This window comes from Bos mutus, chromosome 3 (assembly GCF_027580195.1).
Source record: "Bos mutus isolate GX-2022 chromosome 3, NWIPB_WYAK_1.1, whole genome shotgun sequence".
In the NCBI taxonomy this organism is placed as follows: Eukaryota; Metazoa; Chordata; class Mammalia; order Artiodactyla; family Bovidae; genus Bos; species Bos mutus.
In genome coordinates this window covers 18,356,128-18,382,755 of record NC_091619.1, presented here as the reverse complement: position 1 = coordinate 18,382,755, position 26,628 = coordinate 18,356,128, and the positions used below count along the sequence as shown (strand labels likewise).

Below are 26,628 nucleotides of genomic sequence, written 5' to 3'. Positions count from 1 at the left end.
TCCATTAACATTAGTCCTTTATTTACTTTCCTAGTGGAGATCCCTCCTCCTACTCTTAGTTTACTGAGTTTTAAGAATATAAGCAACAATAAACTCATATAGTAGTCCCCCTCAATTTCTATATATGTAGAAATTCGTTATAGTTGGGAGGAAATAAAGAGAAAAGCAGATTTTGCTCTTACTTTGACCTGCTTCTTCTTATAATCCAACAATATATTATTGTCTATTGCTTTCATTATGGTTATGTATCTTTCATGTCTTACAGAGGTGAAATTTCCCCTGGAACATTATACACTAGAATTGCAAGACCACAGAGTTTCATGTAATATTTCTGTTTCTGGGAAAGTGGCTTCACTGGATGAGAAAACAGCTATGGTGACTGCTGTCCAGCTGGGCCACACTAACCTTATCTTCGTCCACAAAAGTATCCTTTTCAAGTTTTCACTGCTAATCTATATTTCCTTGAGCAAGCTAGACATGTTCCTTGGTAAAATAACTGGTTAAGCATGATTATAACACTACTACATTTATTTTCCATAGGTTCTATCTTTTAAAAAGCACTATAAATTATTGTCACAGTTTCTAACAAAGGGTAGGTACAGAAGAATAGTTGGAATTTGGAATCTGTTGACTTCAGAACTTATGTGCAACATAATATAAATTGTAAATAGGCAGGGTTCCGTAGTGGCCCAGTACTAAATAATCTCCCTGCCAATGTAGAAGACACAGTTCAATACCTGATCTGGGAAGATCCCACATGCAGCTCAGCAACTAGGTCTGTGCACCACAGCTACTGAACCTATGCTCTAGAACCTGGGAGCTGCAACTGCTGAAGGCCACACACCCTAGAGCCTGTGTACCGCAACTAGAGAAAAGCCCACGTGGCAGCAAAGACCCAGCACAGCCAAATATAAATAAAGTTATATTAAAAAATTATAAATAGGAGACTGGGGAGGACTTTGGAGGAACTTGTGTAACTGTTATTTAATTTGTTCTTGTTTTTACATGAATAATTGAGAAAAGATGGTATTGTCTGCAGTGGCTACTTAATTGTTAAATTGAGGCAAGAGTAATTTTTTAATTAATATATTTTAATTGGAGGATAATTACTTTACAATATTGCAGTGGTTTTTGCCATACATCAACATGAATTACCCCCGGGTGTACATGTGTCTCCCCATCCTGAATCTCCCTCCCCACCCCATCCCTCTGGGTTGTCCCAGAACACTGGCTTTGAGTGCCCTGCTTCATGCATTGAAGTTGCACTGATCATCTATTTTACATATGGTAATATACATGGTTCAATGCTATTCTCTCAAATCATCCCACCCTCACCTCTCCCACAGGTCCAAAAGTCTGTTCCTTACATCTGTGTCTAAGAGTAATTTTAAAAAATTCACTAAACCTGCTCTGTAAGGATTGAACAAAGAGAGTTACTTAGAGCTCTAATATAGTCAATGAAAACAAAACAGTATAAAGATTAAAATCCTCAGAAAATTGAAATTTCCAGAGAATTCATAAAATTCTCAGCATTGATTTTGAAATATTTCCTATTTTTGCATCTTTGAATCTCAAATATTTAATTTGTTTAATTTACTCAGTAAATACCTATTATATTTCTCCTATATGCTCAACATTGCTCTAAGTGCTGAGGATTTACTCAGGGTAGTTAGGGAAGTCCTCTCTGATAAGGCTGCATTTGAGCAATGAACCACACAGATATTTGGGTGAAGGCTCTCCAGAAAGAGGAAATAGCAAGTTCAAAGGTTCTGAGGCAGAAGCATGTTTGGCATGTTTACAGAAGAGCAAGGAAGACACTGCGGCTGAGTGCAGAGAATCAGGGCAAAATAGTAGAAAAGGTAATAGAGTAGGAGAGGGAGTAACTATGTAGGGCTTAGTAGGCTTACTCTGAGTAAGAGCCTATCAGTCTTAAAGGGTATAGTATTTCTTGTAGAATAGTATTTGTTAATTAGCTGTTATATTCTGTTATATTATTTGTCTAAAACATTCAGGAGGGGTTTTGGTTCAGAGTTGTTTGTTCTCTAGTCATTTCAAGGTGCCTAGGACATTTGTGAACAAATACAATAGTAACTACAAAGTAAACTAAGATATTTGATATTTAGTTCCAGCTGTGCGTCAGGCACTTACCTGAACTGCCTTCCCCAGGCATACTTACCATGATTTTCTTCATAGTTTTTTCATTTTTTTCTCAGTTCATATTGTTATTTATTCCATATTGTTATTTATTGTTATTAAATATTAAAATATATTTACCTCTTGACATGGAAGGTGACGATTCATAATTTATTCCAGCGCCTGCCTTAGGGTGGCTGGTGGTACTCATAGAGATGGGTGATATAAAAGAAGGCGCATGTTTAAGGGAAAAGAAAACTAGTTTTTCGCATGTCAACCTGAAGTATCTGTGGGGTAGACATCCAAGCAGAAATTTTTATTATGCATCTTGAGGAGAAAGATTCAGGATGAAGAAAAGTCTTTCAAAGTTATTAATTTATAGCCAGGTGATAGTTGAAGCTGTTGTAGAGAAAGTGAACCTAGAGAGAATATGCAGAGTGAGAGGAGAAGAGGACCAAAGACATAACTCTGGACTGCCAGCTTCTAAGGTTCATTTGGAAGAGGAGGAACTTTAAGGATGCCCAGAAAGAATGTTTAATAGGAAATTGGGAGAGTAGGAAATAGTAGGAAAATCAGGAGAGAAAAATTTCATGGTAACCAAGTGAGGAATTTGCAATGAGAATGTTCTTCAGGTGAAATCAGCAGAGATAAAGACTGAAAGTCTCTAGTAACTAGGAAGTCTTGGATCACTTTTCCAATAAAAGTGGAAAGCTTGGGTTTTTAAAGCTTGGCTTTAAAAAGGAGGAGGAAAACAAGGCAGAAGTTTGAAGAAGACAAAATTTTTTAAGTTAAGAGAAACTTGAATATGTCTGTAAGTTAAACAGAGAGATGGCAGAGATATAGATGAAAAGAAGGTCAGTTGATGGAGCTAGATTTCGGAGGAGCAAGATTTCGGAGGAGCAAGATAAAATGAAATTCCAAACAGGGAAGGATTAGATAAAAGGTAGATGTCTTATTCTGATTATGGAGGGATGAACTGGTTTAGAGACCTATTGAGATCTGTGTCCTCATCTGTAAAATGAAAGGAATGATATGCTCCTGAATTTCCTTCTGCATGCATGTTCAGTTGCTCACTTGTGTCCAACTCTTTTTTGACCCCATGGACTGTGGCCCACCAGGCTCCTCTGTTCATGGAATTTCCCAGGCAAGAATACTGGAGTGGGTTGCCATTTCCTTCTCCAGGGGATTTTCCCAACCCAGGAATCTAGCCCAGGTCTCCTGCGTTGCAGGTAGACTCCTGCACTGCAGTGGATTCTTTACCAACTGAGCTACGAGGGAATTTCCTTTTAGCTCTTATAGTTTATGAATGTAGTATGTACTAAAACCAAACTCAGATTGACACAGTGTTTAAAAGATTTGCTTTAATGAATAGTAAAACCAAATGGCTTTTACTTGTGGCTCAGCTGGTAAAGAATCCTCCTGCAATGTGGGAGACCTGGGTCAATCCCTGTGTTGGGAAGATACCCTGGAGAAGGGAAAGGCTACCCACTCCAGTATTCTGGCCTGGAGAATTCCATGGACTGTATAGTCCATGGGGTTGCCAAGAGCTGGACACGACTGAGCAACTTTGACATTCACTAAAAAAAGAAATTTTAATTAGCATATCAATTGTATGTATATTAATAGTTCTTTTAAAGTACTTGGGCAGCTTTAAAAGTTTGATCCCTGAAATAGATTAAATATTTTGCTTTGTCACTATAGATACTGTAGTGCCTAATTATAGCCTAGTGCATGACTGAATTAACAGCACTTCTAAATTAGTATACTTAGAAATAATAAGAGTTTTCTGTCCGATCATTTCAGTAATACATTTCTCAGAGCAGAAATAATTTCTTCTTAGCTTTTGGACGTAGTATATTTCTGAGAAGGAATTACATTACTAATTAGATTGTGTAGGCATGCTAAGTTGCTTCAGTAGTGTCTGACTCTTTGTGACCCTGTGGACAAGAGCCCACCAGGCTCCTCTATCCATGGGATTCTCTAGGCAAGAATACTGGAGTGGGTTGCCATGCCTTCCTCCAAGTGATCTTCCCAATCCAGAGATCGAACCTGCATCTCTTAGATCTCCTGCGTTGGCAGGAGGGTTCTTTACCACTAGCACCACCTGAGAAGCCCCAGATTGTGTATAGGCTAACAGAATAAATAATGTGTAGTGTTATAGGCTAACAGAATAAATAATGTGTAGTGTGATGTATGACATAGAAGTATCTCTGGTGGAAGAGAAAACATTTTGATATTAAAGAATTGCCACAGGTAATAGAAAATCAATTAGTGATTTTTAAAACTGTCTGGGGAGCCCGAGGCAAGTTACTGGGCTGGATGCCAAGTCATGCTGCTCCCTCTCCATCCACCACTGTCCATTTCTTCAGCCAGAGCAATTCCACTTTGTCCTGCTTTCCCTAATGGGCTCCTATGAAACACTTTTACAGGGGAAGAGGATTCTGTAGCTAAATGAATATTAAAAACTTGGAGCAAGATCTTTTTTTCTTTCGTTTCATCTTCCTGATATTTGAAATTCAAGAATACCTGATACCCGTGATTACTGAACCCTCAGATTTTTCTCAGAATGTATGCATTTAAGTTTTGCTTTCTAAGAGATAATGAAAGAATTTTTACTTGCTTTTGTTTATGGGCTTATTTATTTATTTATTCATTTTGGTAGCTTATATTTTTCTTTTCACCCAAATCTAGCTCATAAAATTTCCTTAAGCAAAAATTAAGATGTCCATATGCGATCTGTGTCTGGACTCCCAAATTGCACCATATATGTTGTAGAGCCTGGATTTTTAGGTATTTTTAGATAATGATTTTCAGAAAGCCAAATAACTTAAAGTATGCCACTGAAATGACTGCATTAAAGATTAGAGTGCTTCATTTTGAGACTTAACTAATTTAAAATTCAACCTTACTTTGACATGTTTTCTTGAATTGTTCTGCTACTGCTGCTAAGTCACTTCAGTCGTGTCCGACTCTGTGCAGCCCCATAGATGGCAGCCCACCAGGCTCCCCCGTCCCTGGGATTCTCCAGGCAGGAACACTGGAGTGGGTTGCCATTTCCTTCTCCAATGCATGAAAGTGAAAAGTGAAAGGGAAGTCGCTCAGTTGTGTCCGACTCTTAGCGACACCCTGGACTGCAGCCTACCAGGCTCCTCCGTCCATGGGATTTTCCAGGCAAGAGTACTGGAGTCGCATTGTTCTAGTTAAATGCTATTTGCAAGAGTAAAGCATCTTGAAATAGACTGTGAAAAAGTATGAAACTCCATGTAATACAAGGTTGGACTAGGAAAAGAGACTTCATACAAAGAAAGAAGAAACCTATGTCCTTAAGCCACATGAAGCAATGAATCTGACTGAAAGCAGCTGAAAACTTGCCTGACATATCAGAAATGAGCAAAATTGTGGGTTTGGGGTGGGTGGTATCTGTATACAGATGTAAGTGAGAATGCTTCTTTTATACCTGAGATGAACTAAGTTAAACTAGAATCTTTGGAACCCCAAATTATTATAGTTTTATAGAGGGAACTAAAGGATCTACTTTGGAAACCATCTCCATCTACTAGTGACTTTTGCTGTTTAAATGGCTTTTTAAAGTTTGTATTTTTAAAATTCATTATAGAAAAATGGCTTCTTCTGATATTTTTCTTTATTGATTTGTGTACAGGTTTCACAGTCCAACCTGGAGACCGATGGAGTCTAGAGGTGGGACAGGTCTATGTTATTACAGTAGAAGTATTTGATAAAAGCAGCACAAAAGTCTATATTTCAGATGTGAGTCTATCTTTTGAATTTTTCTAGCCCCCTTAAGGGTAACTCCTTCAGTGGGCAGTCTTTTTGCTAGGAAAACTTTTTTTTTGCTTCCAGATTTTGCCTTCAGAAAATGCAAGTTACTACTTTATCATTATTAAGTAGTTCTATCCTTGAGGAATACTAAACCAGAAGTAAAAGATACAACTTGGTTAGAATTATAGGAAAGAGATGAAGTTGGCACCAAGGGTAGCACTTTGGAGGGGATCCTCATTCTAAAACTTCATTTCAGAGAAGTTACCAGAGTTTTATAGTATGATCATTAGATGTAAAATGTTGTAGTCATTCTCCAGCATCCATTCCCCACCCTACCCCCAACTGTCAGTTTCTGGAATGGCACAAATTACACTAAAATTGACATAAGCTTTGAAGCTTACTATTTCTAATTGCTTGTCATTAATGGATCTTTCAGACACTAGTACCATTTTAAAATGACATCTTTCCAACAGAATTTGATGAGGGCGAGCAAAGATTTTTATTTTTACTTCTTTAAGCCCCAGAATGCATAGTCACACTTTTTTTTTTTTTTTAATGCTTTGAGTTTATTTATTTATTTATTTATTTTTTTGCTTTGAGTTTAAAATGGCGTTAGGGAATAAAAAAAAATCTCTTCAGATTTGTGCTACTTTGGGGCTGATTTTCAGAATCTCAGGATTATGTACCAGTTCCTGAGGGAGTACTTTGAAGAGCAGCTAACTACTGTGAATGGATCTTACCATGTTGTAAAAGCTCTGAAAGATGGTGTGGTTTTGATAAATGCATCTCTGGCTTCCATCGTTTACCAGGTAGGAATTAAAAGGATTTTTTGAATCCTGAGAATACTGACAAGATTTGCTTGATTTGATTTGCTAGCACATATATAGCATATCTCACTATTATCTTTCACAAAATAAACTAATAAACAGTACACTTAGTAGTTTATACCTCTGCAGATTTTCCATTCCAGTCTCTGTTATTGCATATATCTGCGTTTATGGTCATTTTGTATATGTGTCATTTGAGGTTCCTTTAAAAATTATTCCATATGCATGTTTCCTTGTGTCATCAGATCCACATAAGAGTATTTTGTATTCTAAAAATACATAGATTAATATGCCAATTGTTTAACCATGCCACCAACTTTGCACTTTTAGCAGGTTTTTACTTTGTAAATGGCATAACTGAGTATCTTCAGACAATTTCTATTCCTTTTGGTTAATTTTTGTATGGTATAATACCAGAAATGGAGTTACTGGGTGAAAGGATAAGGAATTTATCTGTTTCTAATGCCTCTAAAAACGTGCAAATATCCGACTTTTATTTGTTTCCCTCTGTAAACCTACTTTTTCTCCAGTGATCCTTTCCCCAGCTATTTGAGGCAAAATCCCAAGAGTCCCTCTTGACTCTACCTTCTCCCTCACCTCCTCTGTTCAGTACATCATTGAATGCTAAGTCAATTCTTCTAAAAATCTCTCAAATCCATTTCTTACTAGGTGAAGGAGACACTGCTGTCTTTCACCTAGACTTTCACAGTAGCTTCTAAACTGATACTCTACCTTCAATATTGTCTGTGGCTAGAATGATATTACAAAAACTATAAAAATTATGTATTTACTGTTTAAATTCCTTTGGTGGCTTCCCATTGATTTTAAGGTTAAGTTTAAACTTTGCGGTTCATAGGAGTCTCATCTCAGTGGGTTCTCTTGTTGCAGAGCACCAGATCTAGGTGCACGGGCTTCAGTAGTTGAAGCACGTGGGCTCAGTAGTTGTGGCGCGAAGGCTTAGTTGCTCCACAGCAACTAAGTGGAATCTTCCCGATCCAGAGACCAAACCTGTGTCACCTGCATTGACAGGTGGACTCGTAACCACTGGACCACCAGTTGTTGTTCAGTTGCTAAGTCATGTCCAACTCTGTCACCCCATGGACTGCAGCATGCCAGGCTTCCCTGGCCTTCACTATCTCCTGGAATTTGCTCAGATTCATATCCATTTAGTTGATGATACTATCTAACCATCTCATCCTCTACCGCTCTCTTCTCCTTTTACTTTCAGTCTTTCTCAGCATCAAAGTCTCTTCCAGTGAGTCAGCTCTTCACATCAAGATGGCCAAAGTACTGGAACTTCAGCTTCAGCATCAGTCCTTCCAATGAATATACAGGGTTGATTTCCTTTAGGATTGACTGGTTTGATCTCCTTGAAGTCCAAGGGACTCTCAAGAGTTTTCTCTAGCACCACAATTAGAAAACATTAGTTCTTCAGCACTCAGCATTCTTTATGATCCAACTATCATATCTGTACATGGCTACTGGAAAAACTATAACTTTGACTATAGGAACCTTTGTCAGTAAAGTGATGTCTCTGCTTTTTAATACACTGTTTAGGTTTGTAAAGCTTTCCTTTAAAGGAGCAAGTGTCTTAATTTTGTGGCTACAGTCACCCTCTGCAGTGATTTTGGAGCCCAAGAAAAGGAACTCTGTTACTGCTTCCACTTTTCCCCTTCTATTTGCCCTGAAGTGATGGGACCGGATGCCATGATCTTTTTTTTGGATGTTGAGTTTTAAGTCAGCTTTTTCACTCTCCTCTTTCACCCTCATCAAGAAACTTTTTTGTTCCTCTTCATTTTCTGTCATTAGAGTGGTATCATCTGCGTATCTGAGGTTATTGATACTTCTCCCAGCAATCTTGATTCCAGCTTATGATTAATCCAGCCCAGCATTTCATGTGATGTAATCTACATATAAGTTAAATAAACAAGATGACAATATACAGCCTTGTATTCCTTTCCCGATTTTGAACCAGTCTGTTGTTCATGTCCAGTTATAACTGTTGCTTCTTGACCTGTATACAGGTTTCTCAGGAGACAGGTGAGGTGGTCTGGTATTCCCATCTCTTGAAGAATTTTCCACATAGTCAAAGGCTTTCACATAGTCAATGAAGCAGATGTTTTTCTGGAATTGTCCTGCTTTCTCTGTGATTCAGCAAATGTTGGCAATTAGATCTTTGATCCTCTGTCTTTTCTAAACCCAACTTGTACATCTGGAAGTTCTCGGTTCATGTACTGCTAAAGCCTAGCTTGAAGGATTTTGAGGATAACCTACTAGTATGCGAAATGAGTGCAGTTGTTCGATAGTTTGAACATTCTTTGGCACTGCCTTTCTTTGGGGTTGGAAGGAAAACTGACCTTTTCCAGTCCTGTGGCCACTGCTGAGTTTTCCAAATTTGCTGGCATATTGAGTGCAGCACTTTCACAGCGTCATCTTTTATGATTTGAAATAGCTCAGCTGGAATTCCATCCCCTCCACTATCTTTGTTTGTAGTAATGCTTCCTAAGGCCCACTTCACACTTCAGGATGTCTGGCTCTAAGTAAGAGATCACACCATTTTGGTTATCCCAGTCATTAAGACCTATTTTGTATAGTTCTTCTGTGTATTCTTGCCACCTCTTCTTAATCTGTTCTGCCTCTGTTAGGTTCCTACAATTTCTGCCCTTTATTGTGCCCATCCTTGCATGAAATAGTCTCTTGATACCTCCAATTTTATTGAAGAGACCTCTAGTCTTTCCCATTCTATTGTTTTCTTTTAATTGTTTGCATTTTTCATTTAAGGAGGCCTTCTTATCTCCTTGCTGTTCTCTGGAACACTCCATTCAGTTGGGTGTATCTTTCCCTTTCTCCTTTGCTTTTTGCTTCTCTTCTTTCCTCAGCTATTTGTAAAGCCTCCTCAGACATTGTCATCTTGCATTTTTTTTCCTTTGGAATGGTTTTGGTCACTGCCTCCTGTACAAATGTTATGAACATCTGTCCATAGTTCTTCAGGTCAAACTTGCCAGGTATCTCTTGACTTTCTACTTTTGCATTCCAGCCCCCTATGATTGAGAGGGCATCTTTTTTTTGGAGTTAGTTCTAGAAAGTCTTGTAGATCTTTAGAGAACCAGTCAACTTCAACTTCTTTGGCATCAGTGGTTGGGGTGTAGACTTGGGATTACTGTGATGATGAATGGTTTGTCTTGGAAATGAACTAAGATCATTCTGTCATTTTTATGTTTGCGCCCAAGTACTGCATTTTGGACTCTTTCATTGACTATGAGGGCTGCTCCATTTCTTCTAAGGGATTCTTGCCCACAGTAGTAGGTATAATGGTCGTCTGGTTTAAATTCACTCATTTCCATCCATTTTAGTTGACTGATTCTTAAGATGTTGATGTTCACTCTTGCCATCTCCTACTCGACTATGTCCAATTTACCTTGAATCATGGACTTAACATTCCAGGTTCCTATGCAATATTGTTCTTCAGAGCATCAGATTTACTTTCACCACCAGATACATCCACAACTGAGCATCATTTCTGCTTTGGTCCAGTTACTTCCTTCTTTCCAGAGCTGTTAGAAATTGCCCTGTTATTACCCAGTAGCACATTGGACACCTTCCGACCTGGGGGCTCATTGTCTGGTGTCATATCTTTTGCCTTTTCATACTGTTCATGGGGTTCTCATGGCAAGAATACTGGAGTGGTTTGCTATTCCCTCCTCCAATGGACCACGTTTTGTCAGAAGTCTCCACCAGGACCCGCTCGTCTTGGGTGGCCCTACATGGCATGGCTCATGACTTCACTGAGTTATGCAAGCCCCTTTGCCATGACAAGGCTGTGATCCATGAAGGGGTGGACCACCAGGGAAGTTCCTTAACTTCTTAACCTCTTAACCCAGGTCTTCCACATTGCAGGCAGACTCTTTACCAACTGAGCCATCAGGGAAGCCCTCTTAACATAGTTTTATAGAAGCCTCTATGACAGAGATCACAATCTGGTGGCCTGCAGACTATCTTGATTTGTAATCTTGTTTTTTATTTAGATGTCTAAGTTTCCTTTTGATCAGGAAATTTAAAATAAAATCTGGAAGTTTAAATAAAACTACTTCCCTGGTGGTTCAGTGGTTAAGAAACCACCTGCAAGGGACACGGGTTTGATCCTTGGTCTGGGAAGATCCCACATGTTGTGGAGCAACTAAGCCTGTGCTCCACACCTACTGAGCCCCTGAGCTGTAAGTACTGAAGCCTGAGTTCTCTAGAGCCCATGCTCCACAACAAGAGAAGCCATTGCAATGAGAAACCCATGCACTGCAATGAAGAGTAGCTCCTGCCAGTTGCAACTACAGAAAGGTTGTGCACAGCAGTGAAGACCCAGCACAGCCAAATACAAATAATTTTTTTAAAAGAAAGAAAAAAATGCCCTCAAGATCAATCCAAATTGAGTATATCACTATATAATTTTAAAAATTACTGAATAAAAATAATTGGTGAATAATATCCCATTGTATAGATGTACCGGATTTTAACTATTCACCTATAAGGATGATTTGGGTTGTTCCTATTATTTGGCAATTATAAATAAAGCTGCTCTAAAGATTCTTGTGGGCTTCCCAGGTGGCTCAGTGGTAAAAAATCTGCCTGCAGTGCGAAAGATGAGGGTTCAATCCCTGGGTTGAGAAGATCCCCTGGAGAAGGAAATGGCATCCCACTACAGTATTCTTGCCTGGAAAATCCCATGGACATAGGAGCCTGGAGGGCTACAATCCATGGGATCGCAGAAGAGTCACACAACTTAGCAACTAAAACAACAACATTGTTGTATAGATTTTGCTGTGAATATGTTTTTATGTCTCTGGGATAAAATGCTTAAGAGTGGAGACTTCCCTGTGGTACAGTGGAGAAGAATCTGCCTGCCAGTGCAGGGAACACAGGTTCAATCCCTGGTCTAGGAAGATTCCATATGCTGCGGAGCAGCTAAGCCCGTGTGCCACAACTACTGAGCCCATATGCTCTGGAGCTCACAACCTGCAAATCCTGAAGCCCACAAGCCTAAAGCCTGTGCTCCAAAACAGAAGCCACTGCAAGGAGAAGTCTGCACATGACAATTAGAGAGTAGCTCCTGCTCACCCCAACTAGAGAAAGCCTACATGCAGTAATGAAGATCCAGCACAGCCAAAAAAAAAAAAAATTAATTAATAAAAAATGCTTGAGTGCGATTCTTGTGTCATAGTAGCTATATGTTAAGTTTTATAAGAAACTGACAAACTTTCTAAAATGGCTGTATTATTTTATATCCCCACCAATGATCTGTGAGATACCACTAATAATTTTTAATGTTTCTTCTTTTTATTCATAGTCATTTCAAGTTCTCTATTTCAGTTAAGTTCAATTCAGTGGCTCAGTCATGTCCGACTCTGCAACCCCATGGACTGCAGCACACGAGGCTTCCCTGTCTATCAACAAATCCCTGAGCTTCCTCAAACTCATGTCTGTTGAGTCGGTGATGCCATCTAACCATCTCATTCTCTGTTGTCCCCTTCTCCTCCTGCCTGCAATCATTCCCAGCATCAGGATCTTTTCCAATGAGTCAGTTCTTTGCAACAGGTGACCAAAGTATTGGAGTTTGAGCTTCATCAGTCCTTCCAATGAATATTCAGGACTGATTTCCTTTAGGATGAACTGGTTGGATCTCCTTGCTTTCCAAGAGACTCTCAAGAGTCTTCTCCCACACCACAGTTATTAAAAGCATCAATTCTTCGGTGCTCCGCTTTCTTTATAGTCCAACTCTCACATCCATATATGACTACTGGAAAAACCATAGCCTTGACGGACCTTTGTGGGCAAAGTAATGTCTCTGCTTTCTAATATGCTGTCTAGGTTGGTCATAACTTTTCTTCCAAGGAGCAAGAGTCTTTTTATTTCATGGCCGCAGTCACCATCTGCAGTCATTTTGGAGCTCAAAAAAATAGTCTCTCACTGTTTCCACTGCTTCCCCATCTATTTGCCATGAAGTGATGGGACCAGATGCCATGATCTTAGTTTTCTGAACGTTGAGTTTTAAGCCAACTTTTTCACACTCCTTTTTCACTTTCATCAAGACGCTCTTTAGTTCTTCTTTGCTTTCTGCCATAAGGGTGGTGCCATCTACGTATCTGAGGTTATTGATATTTCTCCTGGCAGTCTTGATTCCAGTTTGTGCTTCATCCAACCCAGAGTTTCTCATGATGTATTCTGCATGTAGGTTAAATAAGCAGGGTGACAATATACAGCCTTGACGTACGCCTTTCCCTATTTGGAACCAGTCTGTTGTTCCATGTCCAGTTCTAACTGTTGCTTCCTGACCTGCATACAGATTTCTCAAGAGGCAGGTCAGGTGGTCTAGTATTCCCATCTCTTTAAGAATTTTTCAGAGTTTGTTGTGGTCACACAGTCAAAGGCTTTGGCATAGTCAATAAAGCAGAAATAAATATTTTTCTGGAACTCTCTTGCTCTTTCAATGATTCAATAGATGTTAGAAATTTGATCTCTGGTTCCTCTGCCTTTTCTAAATCCAGCTTGAACATCTGGAAGTTCATGGTTCATGTACTGTTGAAGCCTGGCTTGGAGAATTTTGAGCATTACTTTACTAGCATGTGAGATGAGTGCAATTGTGTGGTAGTTTGAGCATTCTTTGGCTTTGCCTTTCTTTTGGGTTGGAATGAAAACTGACCTTTTCCAGTCCTGTGGCCACTGCTGAGTTTTCCAAATTTGCTGGCATATTGAGTGCAGCACTTTCACAGCATCATCTTTTAGGATTTGAAATAGCTCAACTGGAATTCCATCACCTCCACTAGCTTTGTTCGTAGTGATGCTTCCTAAGTTCCACTTGACTTTGCATTCCAGAATTCTGGCTCTAGGTGAGTGATCACACCATCGTGATTATCTGGATTGTGAAGATCTTTTTCATATAGTTTTTTTGTGTATTCTTGCCACCTCTTCTTAATATCTTCTGCTTCTGTTAAGTCCATACCATTTCTGTCCTTTATTGTGCCCATCTTTGCATGAAATGTTCCCTTGGTATCTCTAATTTTCTTAAAGAGATCTCTAGTCTTTCCCATTCTGATGTTTTCTTCTATTTCTTTGCACTGATCACTGAAGAAGGCTTTCTTATCTCTCCATGCTATTCTTTAGAACTCTGCATTCAAATGGGTATATCTTTCCTTTCCTCCTTTGCCTTTCACTTCTCTTCTTTTTCACAGCTGTTCATAAGTCCTCCTCAGACAACCATTTTGCCTTCTTGCATTTCTTTTTCTTGGGGGTGATCTTGATTACTGCCTCCTGTACAGTGTCACAAACCTCCGTCCATAGTTCATCAGGCATTCTATCTATCAGAGCTAATCTCTTGAATCTGTTTGTCACTTCCACTGTATAATCATAAGGGATTTGATTCAAGTCATACCTGAATGGTCTAGTGGTTTTCCCTACTTTCTGTAATTTAAGTCTGAATTTGGCAGTAAGGAGTTCATGATCCAAGCCACAGTCAGCTCCTGGTCTTGTTTTTGCTGACTGTATAGCACTTCTCCATCTTTGGCTGCAAAGAATATAATCAGTCTAATTTTGTTATTGACCATCTGGTGATCAAGTTCTCTATTTAGTTATTATATAATTTTTTGGCAGGGGAGGGGGGCTGCACCACATGGCTTATGGGATCTTAGTTCTGTGACTTGGTATCAAACCCATGTCCCCGGCAGTGGAAACATGGAGTCTTAACCGCTGGGCCACCTGGGAAGTCTTAGTACCATATTGTTTTGTTTACTGTAGTTTTGTAGTATAGTCTGACAACAGGGAGTGTGATACCTCTAGCTTTGTTCTTTATTCTCAACATACTTTGGTTATTAGGGGTAGTTTGTGGTTCCGTATAAATTTTAGGATTGTTTATTCTAGTCTTGTGGAAAACATCATGGGTGTTTTGATAGGGATTGCATTAAAATTATCCATTGCTTTTGGTAGTATTGACATTTTAATAATATTAATTGTTCAAATTCATGAACCTGGGATATCTTTCCATTTCTTTGTATCATCTTCAGTTGTTTTCACCAGTGTTATGGTATTTTCAGAGTATAAGCCTTTCACCTCTTTGGAGTTAAATTTATTTTATTCTTTTTGATGCAGTTGTAAATGGGGTTGTTTTCTTGTTTTCTCTCTCTGATAGTTCATTATTAGTGTATAGAAAAGCAACAAGTTTCTGTATATAAATCTTGCATCCTGCAACTTGACTAAATGCATTTAATAGGTCTAATAGTGTTTTGTTGGGGACTTTGGGGTTTTGTATTGTGCCAGCGCTGTTTGTCAAAGAGACTCATTTCACTTATTGTATGCTCTTGGCATCCTTGTCAAATCCAGTTGACTATGCTGCTGCTACTGCTGCTAAGTCGCTTCAGTTGTGTCCGACTCTGTGTGACCCCATAGACGGCAGCCCACCAGGCTCCCCCGTCCCTGGGATTCTCCAGGCAAGAACACTGGAGTGGGTTGCCATTTCCTTCTCCAATGCATGAAAGTGAAAAGTGAAAGTGAAGTCGCTCAGTTGTGTCCAACTCTTAGCGACCCCATGGACTGCAGCCTACCAGACTCCTCCATCCATGGGATTTTCCAGGCAAGAGTACTGGAGTGGGGTGCCATTGCCTTCTCCGCCAGTTGAGTATAGATGTCACCTTATTTCTGTACTCTCAATTTTATTCCATTGGTCTGTGTGTCTGTCCTTTTGCAGTACCACAGTGCTTTGATCACTGTAGCTTTGAATTGTGTTTTGAAATGGGAAATGTGAAGTCTTCTAACTGTTCTTTTTCAAGATTATTTTGGCCATTCAAGATCTCTTAGAATTCCATATCAATTTGAGGATGGGCTTCTCCATTTTTTCCAAAAAGGCCCTCAGGATTTTGATAGCAATTATGTTGAATTAGTAGATCACTTTGGAGATTGTTGTCATCTTAACAGTGTTAGGTCTTCCAGTTCATGAACATGGGATGTTTTTCCATTTACTCAGGCTGTCTTTAATTTATTCAAGCAATATTTTGTAGTTTTCAATGTACAAGTACTGCACCTCCAAGGTTGAGTTTATTCTGAGTAGTTTATTCTTTTTTGATGCTATTGTAATGAATTTTTTTTCTTAATTTATCTTACTAGTTTGTTTATTGCTAATGTATGTAAGTACAGCTGATATTTGTATGTGGATCTGGTATGCTGCAACTTTGCTGAATTATTTTATTGGCTCTAGTAGTTCTTCTGGATTTTACAAGATATTTCATATATAATATATCCAAGAATTGGTGATGGACAGGGAGGCCTGGCATGCTGCAGTCCATGGGGTCGCCAAGGAGTCGGACACTACTGAACGACTGAACTGAACTGAACCTGTGAATAGTGGTAATTTTGCTCCTCCATTTCCCATTTTGGTACCTTTTATTTCATTTTCTTGCCTAATTTCTCTGGCTAGAACTTAGAGTACAGTATTGAATGGAAGTGGCAATAGTGGGCCTCCTTATCTTATTTTTGATATTAGAGCAAAAACTTTCTTTCACCTCTGAGTAAGATGTTAGCTGTGGAGTTTCCATATGTGGCCCTTATCATTTTGAACAAGTTCTTTCTCACCCCTAATTGTTGAGTGTTTTTACTGTGAAAAGGCTTTGGATTTTTCTCAAATATTTTTAAGCATTTTTTTCTTTCATTCTGCTAATATGTATATTACAGTAATTGATTTTATATATTGTACTGCCTTTGAATTACTAGAAAAATCCCACTTGATCATGGTGTATAATCCTATTAATATGCTGCTGGATTTGGTTTTCCAGTATTTTCTTAAGGAGTTTTGTATTTATATTCCTAAAGGATATTGGTCTGTAGTTTTCCTGTTTTATGATGTCTTTGTCTAACTTTGGTATCAGGGCAAATGCTGGTCTCTTAGAATGAGTTAGGAAGTGTTTCCTCCTTTTTCTTCTTTTCTTCTTCATCATCTTTTATTTTTAAGTTTGAGAAACATTGGTGTTAATTTTGTTTTAAATGTTTGTGGAAATTAACAATTGAAGCCATATAGGCCTGGGCTTTTCTTTCTTTTAAAAAAAATTTATTTCTTTATTTTAATTGGAGGACAGTCACTTCACAACACTGTAGTGGTCCCTGCCACACATCGACACTATTCAGCCACGGGTGTACATGCATGCCCACCCCCATCCTGAACCCCCCTCCCACCTCCCTCCTCACCCCAACCTCTGGGTTGTCCCAGAACACTGGCTTTGAGCATCCTGCTTCATGCATTGAACTTGGACTAGTCATCTATTTTACATATATATGTTTCAATATCTCTCATATCATCCCACCCTTACCTTCTCCCACATAGTCCAATAGTCTGTTCTTTACATCTGTGTCTCTTTTGCTGCCTTGCATATTAGGATCATGGTTACCATCTTTCTAGATTCCATATATATGCATTAATATACTATATTGGTGTTTCTCTTTCTGACTTATTTCACTCTGTATAATAGACTACAGTTTCATCCACCTCCTTAGAACTGACTCAAATATGTTCTTTTTTATAGCTGAGTAATATTCCATGTGTATATGTACCACAACCTCCTTATCCATTCATCTGCCAATGGACATCTAGGTTGCTTCCATGTCCTGGCTATTGTAAACAGTGCTGCAATGAACATTGGGGTACATGTGTCTCTTTCAGTTCTGGTTTCCTTGGTGTGTATGCCCAGCAGTGGGATTGCTGGGTCATATGGCAGTTCTGTTTCTAGTTTTTTAAGGAATCTTCACAGTGTTCTCCATAGTGGCTCTACCAGTTTGCATTCCCACCAACAGTGTAAGAGGGTTGCCTTTTCTCCACACCCTCTCCAACACTTATTGTTTGTAGACTTTTTGTAGGCAGGGCCTGGGCTTTTCTTTGCTAGGAAAATTTTGATTATTGATTTAATCTCTTTGCTTGCTATAGCTTTGTTCAGGTTTTCTATTTCTACTGAGTCAGTTTTTCTAATTGATGTGCTTTAAGGAATCTTTCCATTTGATCTAGGTTATCTAATTTGTTTGGTGGGCAATTGTTCATAGTATTATCTCACAATCCTTTTTATTTCTGTAAAGTTGGTAATAATGTCCCCACTTTCATTTCTGATTCTAATAATTTGAGTATTCTTTCTTTTTTTCTCAGTGATTCCAGCTAAACTCAATTTTGTTGATCTTTTTGAAGAACCAAATTTTGGTTTTGTTGATTTTGTGTATTTATTTTCCACTCTCTACTTTTAAAATCACTGCTCACTTTATTATTTCCTTCCTTCTGCTAGTTTCAGGTTTACTTTGCTCTTCCTTTTCCAGTTTTGTTTTTTTTTAGTTATATAGTCAGATTATGATTTGAAATGTTTTCTTCTTTTTTGGCTATGCCACACCCAGCTTACAAGATCTTATTTCCTTAACCAGGGATTGAACCCAGGCCATGGGAGTGAAAACACTGAGTCCTAACCATTGGACAGACAGGAATTCCCTCTTCTTTTTTTAAAAATTTAATTCATTTTGTATATTTATTTATGTATTGGCTACGCTGGGTCTCTGTTGCTGTGCGTGGACTTCCCCTAGTTGCAGCAAGTGAGCTTTCTAGTTGTGGTACCAGGGCCTCTCATTGTGGTGGCTTCCCTTGTTGCAGAACATGGGCTCTAGGGTGCATGAGCTTCAGTCGTGTGGCTCATGGGCTCAGCAGTTGTGGCACAAGGTTTAGTTGCCCCGTGGTATGTGGAATCTTCTCAGACCAGGGATTGAACTTGTGTCCCCTGCATTGGCAGGCAGACTCCCAACCACTGGACCACCAGGGAAGTCCCCTGAAAAACTCAAGGAGACTGCATTTGAAATAGTTTCAATTCTACTCTCTGTGGAGGACATTTGTTTTGTCACTCTGGCTGGCCCCCTCTGCCATAGGGGAAAGGAACTTGCCCTATTTAACATGGTTCTGCCATGTTCTACTGCCAATCACAGCACTTTTTTCCTCTCTCTTGTATTTTAATACAGGTGTTTACAACTGTGTATTTTCCTTTGAGCATCGTTTTCATTGAATCCTATAAGTTTGGGCATGTTGGATTTTTGTTTTCCTTTATCTCAAAGTTTCCTAACGTTTCTTATGATTTCTTCTTTGACCCATTGGTTGTTTTATTTAATCTCCACATACTTGTGAATTGTCCAGTTTTCCCTGTGTGAAGTTTTAGTTTTAGTCCATTTTGGGTGGAGAAGATACTTTATATGATTTAAGTATTTTTAAATTTATTGAGATTTCTTTTGTGCTTTAACATATGACCTGTTGTGGAGAATATTCCATGTGCACTTGAGAAGATTGAGCATTTTGTTGTTTTGGGGTGGAATATTCTTTATATGTCTGCTTGATCCGGTTGGTTCATAGTGTTGGTCAAGTCCTCTATTTCCATACTGATCTTTTGTTCTGGTTGTTCTATCCATTATTGAATCTGAGTTATTAAAATCTGTTAACTGTTGTTATAAAACTATTTCTTTCTTCATTTCTTCCTTCATTCCATCTGTCCATTTTTGCTTCATATTTTGTGGTCCTCTGTTGTTAGGTATGTATATGTTTGTAACTGTTATATCTTGATGAATTAACCTTTTTGTTAATATATAATGACCTTTGTCTCTTATAACAATTTTTTAAAATCTATTTTGTTTGATGTTAATGTAGACTGCTGCTCCCCCAACCCTCTTTTGGTAAGTATTTTTTAAAATAATTTGGTAATTAAAATGGAATGCATTTTTCCGTTCTTTCACTTTCTACCTATTGTGTCTTTGAATCTAACATTAGTCTCTTACAGACAGCATATACTTGGATCATGTTTTTCTTTATCCATTGTCAATCTCTGCCTTTTAATTGAAGAAATTTTTTATGTTTAAAACAGTTACTGATAAGGAAAAGCTCCTGCTTTTGTTTTCTTTTTTTTTCCTACAGATGGGCATTGTTTTATTTTTTTGTTTTCTATATGATTTTTTTGATAATTTCTTCCATTACTGACTTCTTTTGTGTTTAATTGATTTTTGTAGGTTCATTAAATGTGAGACATTTTCATCGTTAATTCTTCATATATCCTTTCTGTACCTTTCTTTCCCTATTTCTGGGACTTATTTTATATATATTGATTTACTTAATGATGTTCCACTGGTCTCTAAGGCTTGGTCATTTTTTTTTCATTCTTTTTTTCTTTTTGCTTCTCTGAATAACTTCAATGGCCCTCTCTTTAAATTTCCAGATTCTTTCTTCTGCCAGCTCAAATCTGCTATACAGGTCTTCTACTGAAGTTTTCATTTCAGTTATTGTACTTTTAATTTCAGAATATCTGTTTGGTTCCTTTTTTATAATTTCTGTCTCTTCACTGATATTCTCTATTTGGTGAAACATACTTCTTCTGGAGTGATGTCTATTGTTTCTATTAGCTCTTTGATTTATAATCTTTTTCAGTATCTGTGCTTCTTTAGGGACAGTTTGTGTTAATTTCCTTTTTTCCTCTTTATAAATAGGTCATATTTTCTTGTTTCTTTGAATGCCTTATTTTTTGTTGTTGCTGAAAACAACATTTTATTATAGTGGACCCTTGAGCAATGTTAGTTCTAATTGCACAGTTCCACTTGTACGTGGATTTTTAAAAATTAATACATACTACAATACTATATAATCTGTGGCTGGTTGAATCTGCAAATGTAATACCATGGTCTGGAGGGCTAGAGTTATACACGGATTTCACCTGCTCAGAGGATTGGCACTCGTAGACCCCACTTTGTTCAAAAGTCGACAATATAATATGATAATTTTGGAAATCAGATTCTTGTCTTTCCTCAGGGCTGTTGTTATTGCTTGCTGTGGGTTGTAGTTGCTTGTATATTTAGTGAGTTTTCTAAATCATTTTTAAAAGATTGTGTTATTTGTAATTTGTGTTATTTGACTGTAAAATCTTGATTCCTTTAGCTTGTAGTTAGTTAGTGGTTTGGCAAATAATTTCTTTAATGCCTTAAGTCACCTTTTTCTTAATTCAGCATACATTTAGTTGCTGTAAACCTTTGAGATTTTCCAAAGTTAATTCTGACTCTCTCTCTTTTTTTTTGGCATTTCTATGGAGGGACAGGTTCTTGGAGTTTCTTGCTTTGCCAGTTGCAGACATCTCCTCCCTGCTGATATTTTTTATTAGGATTTATGAACATGAAACTATTTCCACTTATTTAGGACTTTTAATTTTTCTTTCAGCAATGTCTTATAGTTTTCATCATACAGGTCTTGAAGATATTTTATTACATTTGTACTTATGTTTTAAGCCATATATATATATTTAAATTTTCTTCTTCTAATTCATCATGCTAGTATATATAAATACAGTGGGTTTTTTTAAATCATTTTTAAAATGTATTTATTTTTGGCTGTGCTGGGTCTTTGTTGCTGTGGGGGCTTTTCTGTAGTTGCAGCGAGTGGGGGGCTACTTTTCATTGAATTGTGCAGGCTTCTTATTGTAGTGGCTTCTTCTGTTGTGGAGCACAGGCTCCAGGGCACTGAGCTTCAGTAGTTGTGGCACTTGGGCTCAGTAGCTGCAGTTCCTGGGCTCTAGACCACAGGCTCAATAGTTGTGGCCAACGGGTTAGGTTGCTCCCCGGCATGTGGGATCTTCCTGGATCAGGGATCGAACTGGAGTCTCCTGCATTGGTGGGCAGATTCTTTACTGTTGAGGCACCAGGAAAGCCCATGAATACAGTGGTTTTTGTATGTTACCTTGAATCTTGAAAGCTTGCTGAGTTGACTTATTCTATTACTTCTTATAGATTCCTTAGGAAGTGCTACATATATAATTAGGTTATATGTGAATAAAGAGTTAACTCTTTTCATTATAATAAATGTGCCTTTTCTTTCTCTTGCCTCATAGCACTGACTAGGACCTCTACTCAATAATATTGAATAGAAGTGTAAAGTGTAAAATTTGCCTTATTTCTGACCTTAAAGTGGAAAATATTCACCCTTTCACCATTGAGTATGATGTTGATTATAGATTTTGTGTAGATGCTCGTCCTTAGGTTGAACAAGTTCCTTTTTATTCCTAGTTTATTGAGAATTTTCATCATGAATTGGTGCTGCATTTTGTCAGTGCTCTTCTACATCTGCTGATAAAATGAATATAGTTTTTCTTTTTTAGTCTTTTAAATATGATGAATTAGTTATATTGATTGATTTTCTAGTATTAAACAAATCTTACATTCTCAGGATAAACCTCACTTGATTATGATTTGTTATCTTCACACATTGCAGGATTTAATTTGCTAAAATTGTGTTAATGACTTTTGTATGTATGTTTTTGAGGGCCTATAACTTTTTTTTTCCTTCTTCGGTTTTAGTTGTAATGTCTTTGTCAGGTTTTGATGTGAGGATAATACTGGCTTTATAAAATGAGCTGGAAAGTATTCTTTTCTATTTCCTGGAAGAGTTCTGTAGAACTAGTGTTACTTCTTCCTCAAATATTTGGTAGAATTCACAATGAAACTATTTAAGCTTGGAACTTTTTAAAAATATTATTATAGTGCTAAAATATACGTAACACAAATTTTACCATTTTAACCATTTTTAGGCATACAGTTCAGTGACATTAAGTGTATTGATGGTGTGTACCAATACCACCATCTATCTTTAGAACTTTATAATCTTTCCAGACTGGTTCTCTCTTTCCCTTAAAAAATATCCACCCCTGTTCCTCCTATCTTCTGTCTCCTGGTAACTACATTCTATTTCCTGTCTCTGTTAATTTGATTAATCTAGTTATGTCATATAAATGGCATCATACAAGGAATTCCCTGGAAGTCCACTGATTATTACTCCATGCCTTCACTGATGAGCATGTGGGTTCAATCTCTGGTCAGGGAACTAAGATCCCACAAGCCTTGTGGTATGGCCAAAAAAAAGTGGAATCATACATTTGTCCTTTTTTTTTTTTTTTTTTTTTTTTTTTTTTACTTATTTCACTTAGCATGTCTTTAGGGTTAATCCATATTGTGCCCTGACATAATTTCATTTCTTTTTAAGGCTAAATAATATTCTATTGAATGGATATACTGCATTTTGTTTGTTATTTATCCATTGACAAACAGTTGGGTTGTTTCTGCCTTTTGTCTATTGTAAATAATGTTGCTGTGAACATGACAAAGTATACAAATACTTTGTCAAATCTTTACTTTCAGTTCTTTTATGTATATACCCAGAATTTGAATTGCTGGATTATATGGCAATTCTGTGTTTAACTTTTTGAGGAATTGTCATACTGTTTTCCACAGTGACTGTCATTTTACATTCCAGCAGCAATGCACAAGGATTCTGATTTCTCCACATCCTAACGAACACTTAACTATTTTCTATTTTTGATAATTGCCATTCTAATGGGTATGAAGTGCTATCTCACTGTGATTTTAATTTCCATTTCTCTAACAATTGGTATATGAGAGGTTTTAAACCTATGAATTCAATTTTTTAAATGTATATGCAGCTATTGAGGTAATTTATTTCTTTTATCTATTTTTGGCTGTTCTGGGTTTTCCTGGCTGCACGTGGGCTTTCTCTAGTTGCAGAGAGTGGGGGGATACTCCTCCTTGTGGTATGCAGGTTTCTCACTGCGGTGGCTTCTCTTATTACAGAGCACAGGCTCTAACTGCACAGGCTTCTGTAGGTGTGACTTGAGGGTGTAGAGTGCTGGCTCAGTAGTTATGACACATAGGCTTAGTTGCCACATAGCATGCAGGATCTTAGAGCAGGGATTGAATTCATGTCCCCTGCATTGGCAGGTGTATTCTCAACCACTGTACCATCAGGGAAGCCCCTATTTATTTCTTCTTGAGTGAAACTTGGTAATTTGTATGTAGAGAAATTTCTGTTTAGTCTAAATTGTTGAATTTATCACATAAAGTTGTTGATAACATTGCCTTATTAATTTGTATCTGTAGTATCTGTAGTGATGTTGTCTCTTTCATTCCAGATATTGGTGTGTATGTGTATGTGTGCACTAAGTTGCTTCAGTTGTGTCTAACTCTTCATGACTCTATGAACTGTAGCCCTCCAGGTTTCTCTGTCCATGGGATTCTCCAGGCAAGAATATTGGAGTGGGTTGCCATTTCCTTCTCCATGGGATCTTCCCAAGCCAGGGATCGAACCAGTGTCTCATATCTCCTGCATTGACAGGTTCTTTACCACTCGTGCCACCTGGGAAGTCCCCCAGATACCGATCATTTGTGTTTCTATTGTTTCAATTCTTTACCTATTTTTTCTTTTATTGATTCATGCTTTTTTCTTTGTTATTCTATTTCTTCTCCTTACTTTGGATCAAATTTGCTTTTCTTTTTTAAGTTCCTTATTATTGAAGAATCTTATGGTGGGTCACTGGTTTTACATCTCTTTTCTAATATAAGCACATCTACTACACTCTATTGATCATTGAAACCATTCTTAATACAACAAAGAGGGAACTACACAAGGGTGTGAATACCACAGGGTGGAATCTGTGGAGGCCATCTTGGAGTCTGGGTTCTCCAAGTTGATATTAACTTGTCTATTATTAGGTTTAATGTCATTACTATCCTGTTCCTTGTGATAAAATGTGAGCATTAATAGTCTATGGTGTGCAATAGCAAAACAGCTACTTAGAAGTATTACCTGTAGACACTACAGTTAAATGCGTATAGAAGACAAGCCTTTTGGTAACCAGGTAGTTGCTGCCATAAAACATGTTAGTGAAAGCCTGGGATATAATAGGGTTTATTGATTGTTGTTGCTAAGTATGCTGAACAATGTTGGGAAAGAAAATGGTTAGATCAGGACTTTGAATTCTCAAGTCAAGATCCACCTAAGGAATCTATTAGGTTGATGAAAAGGTAATTTCGGTTTTACACCATGAATTTTAAATCATTATAACTAGGCTTAAATACATCTTTATTAACCAAAATAGGAACCATTTTAATCAATATATTTTTGCCCACAATAAATAAGATTGTTTATTCATAAGTAGCATAAAGTAGCATAAAAAAGCAAGTAGCATAAAAATCCATGCTTTGGGATTTGATGAACTCTTGGAAAGCATGTTCTGCCTCCTGCTGGTTGTGGGAATGTTTTCCATGCAAAAAGTTATCGAATGGGGAGCACATGTACACGCATGGCTGATTCATGTCAATGTATGGCAAAACCCACTACAATATTTTAAAGTAATTAGCCTCCAATTAAAATAAATTAATTTTTAAAAAAGTTGTCAAGATGCTTGAAGAAGTAGTAGTCAGTTGGCAAAAGTCTGATGAGTATGGTGGATGAGGCAAAACTTTGTAGTCTAGTTCATTTGACTTTTGAAGCGTTGGTTATGTGACATGCAGTCAGGAGTTGTTAGGGAGAAGTATTGGGCTCATTCTGTTGACCAGTGTCGGCTGCAAGCATTGCAATTTTTGGTGCATCTCATCAATCAGCTGAGCATACTTCTCAGATGTAATGGTTTTGCTGGGATTTAGAAGGCTGTAGTGGATCAGATGGGCAGCAGACCACCAAACAATGACCATGACCTTTTTTTGGTGCAAGTTTGGCTTTGGAGCTTCTTCTCAGTCCAACCACTGAGCTGGTCTTTACCAGTTTTATAAAATCCACTTTTTATCACACGTCACAATCTGATCAAGAAATAGTTCATTGTTGTTGTGTAGAACAAGAGAATACAAATGTAAAATAGATAGCCAATGGGAATTTGCTATGTGACTCAGGGAACTCAAACTGGGACTCTGTAACAACCTTAGAGGGGTGGGATGGGGAGGGAGGTTCAAGAAGAAGGAGACATAGGTATACCTATGGCTGATTCATGTTGATATGTGGCAGAAACCAACACAATATTATAGAGCAATTACCCTACAATTAAAAAAAAATAAATAAATAAATAAATTTATTTAAATACAAATACATTTAACTGTAAAAAGAAAAAAAAAGGAGAAGACAACACTTCAGAATGATGATTTTTTTGATTTTTAGTCAGCTCATGAGGCACCCACTTATTGAAATTTTTTACCTTCCCAATTTGCTTCAAATGCAGAATGATTATAGAATAGTCAATGTTGAGTTCTTGGGCAACTTCTGTAGTTGTGAGACGATCAGCCTCGATAATGACTCTCAATTTGTTGTTGTCAACTTCAGATAGCTAGCCACTGTGCTCCTGATAGTCAAGGGTCTCATCTCCTTTGCAAAACTCCTTGAAACACCACTGTACCATACATTCGTTAGCAGTTCCTAGGCCAAATGTGTTGTTGATGTTGCAAGTTGTCTCTGCTGCTATGATCCATTTTGAATGGGAATAAAAAAATTGCTCGAGTTTGCTAACATCATTTCTGTAGTCTAAAATAAATATAAAATAAATAGCAAGTAATAAGTCATTAGCAAAAAAATAAAATAAAGCAAGAAATGCATGTTAAAATGATATATAATATAACCACATTTATTTAAGAATGTATTCTATTGCTTGTGTGCTAAGCTGCTTCAGTCGTGTCTGACTCTTTGTGACCCTATGGCCCATAGCCCACCAGGCTTCTCTGACCATTGGATTCTCCAGGCAAGAATACTAGAGTGGGTTGTCGTGCCCTCCGCCAGGGGATCTCCCAGACCCAAGGATCAAATCAGTGTCTCCTGCACTGTAGGCTGATCCCCCTATCCACACAGACTGTACTCTTTTTCCTCCTAGTAAACTCTTGTCTTATTTCACTACTTTCCATCTTTGCAGGAATTCTTTTCTGCAAAGCCAAAGAGTCAGGGCCTTGTCACTGACACTGGTCTAGTGGTTAGGCTATGATGCTCTCACCACTGAGACCTTACTTCAGTCACCCAGGTACAGAAGCCTTGCTTCAAGCCGCT

General features: G+C 37.8%; 1 protein-coding gene across 1 annotated transcript in view; it reads left to right on the top strand.

Annotated features, from left to right (window-relative positions):
• NUP210L (nucleoporin 210 like) overlaps window positions 1-26,628 on the top strand; it is a 100,271-nt gene that overhangs the window by 13,714 nt on the left and 59,929 nt on the right. Inside the window, exons 7-10 of the mRNA XM_005910030.2 lie at window positions 266-424; window positions 4,855-4,923; window positions 5,795-5,901; window positions 6,582-6,722. Coding sequence (XP_005910092.2) covers window positions 266-424; window positions 4,855-4,923; window positions 5,795-5,901; window positions 6,582-6,722 — 476 coding nt within the window. The remainder of the gene's footprint in view (window positions 1-265; window positions 425-4,854; window positions 4,924-5,794; window positions 5,902-6,581; window positions 6,723-26,628) is intronic.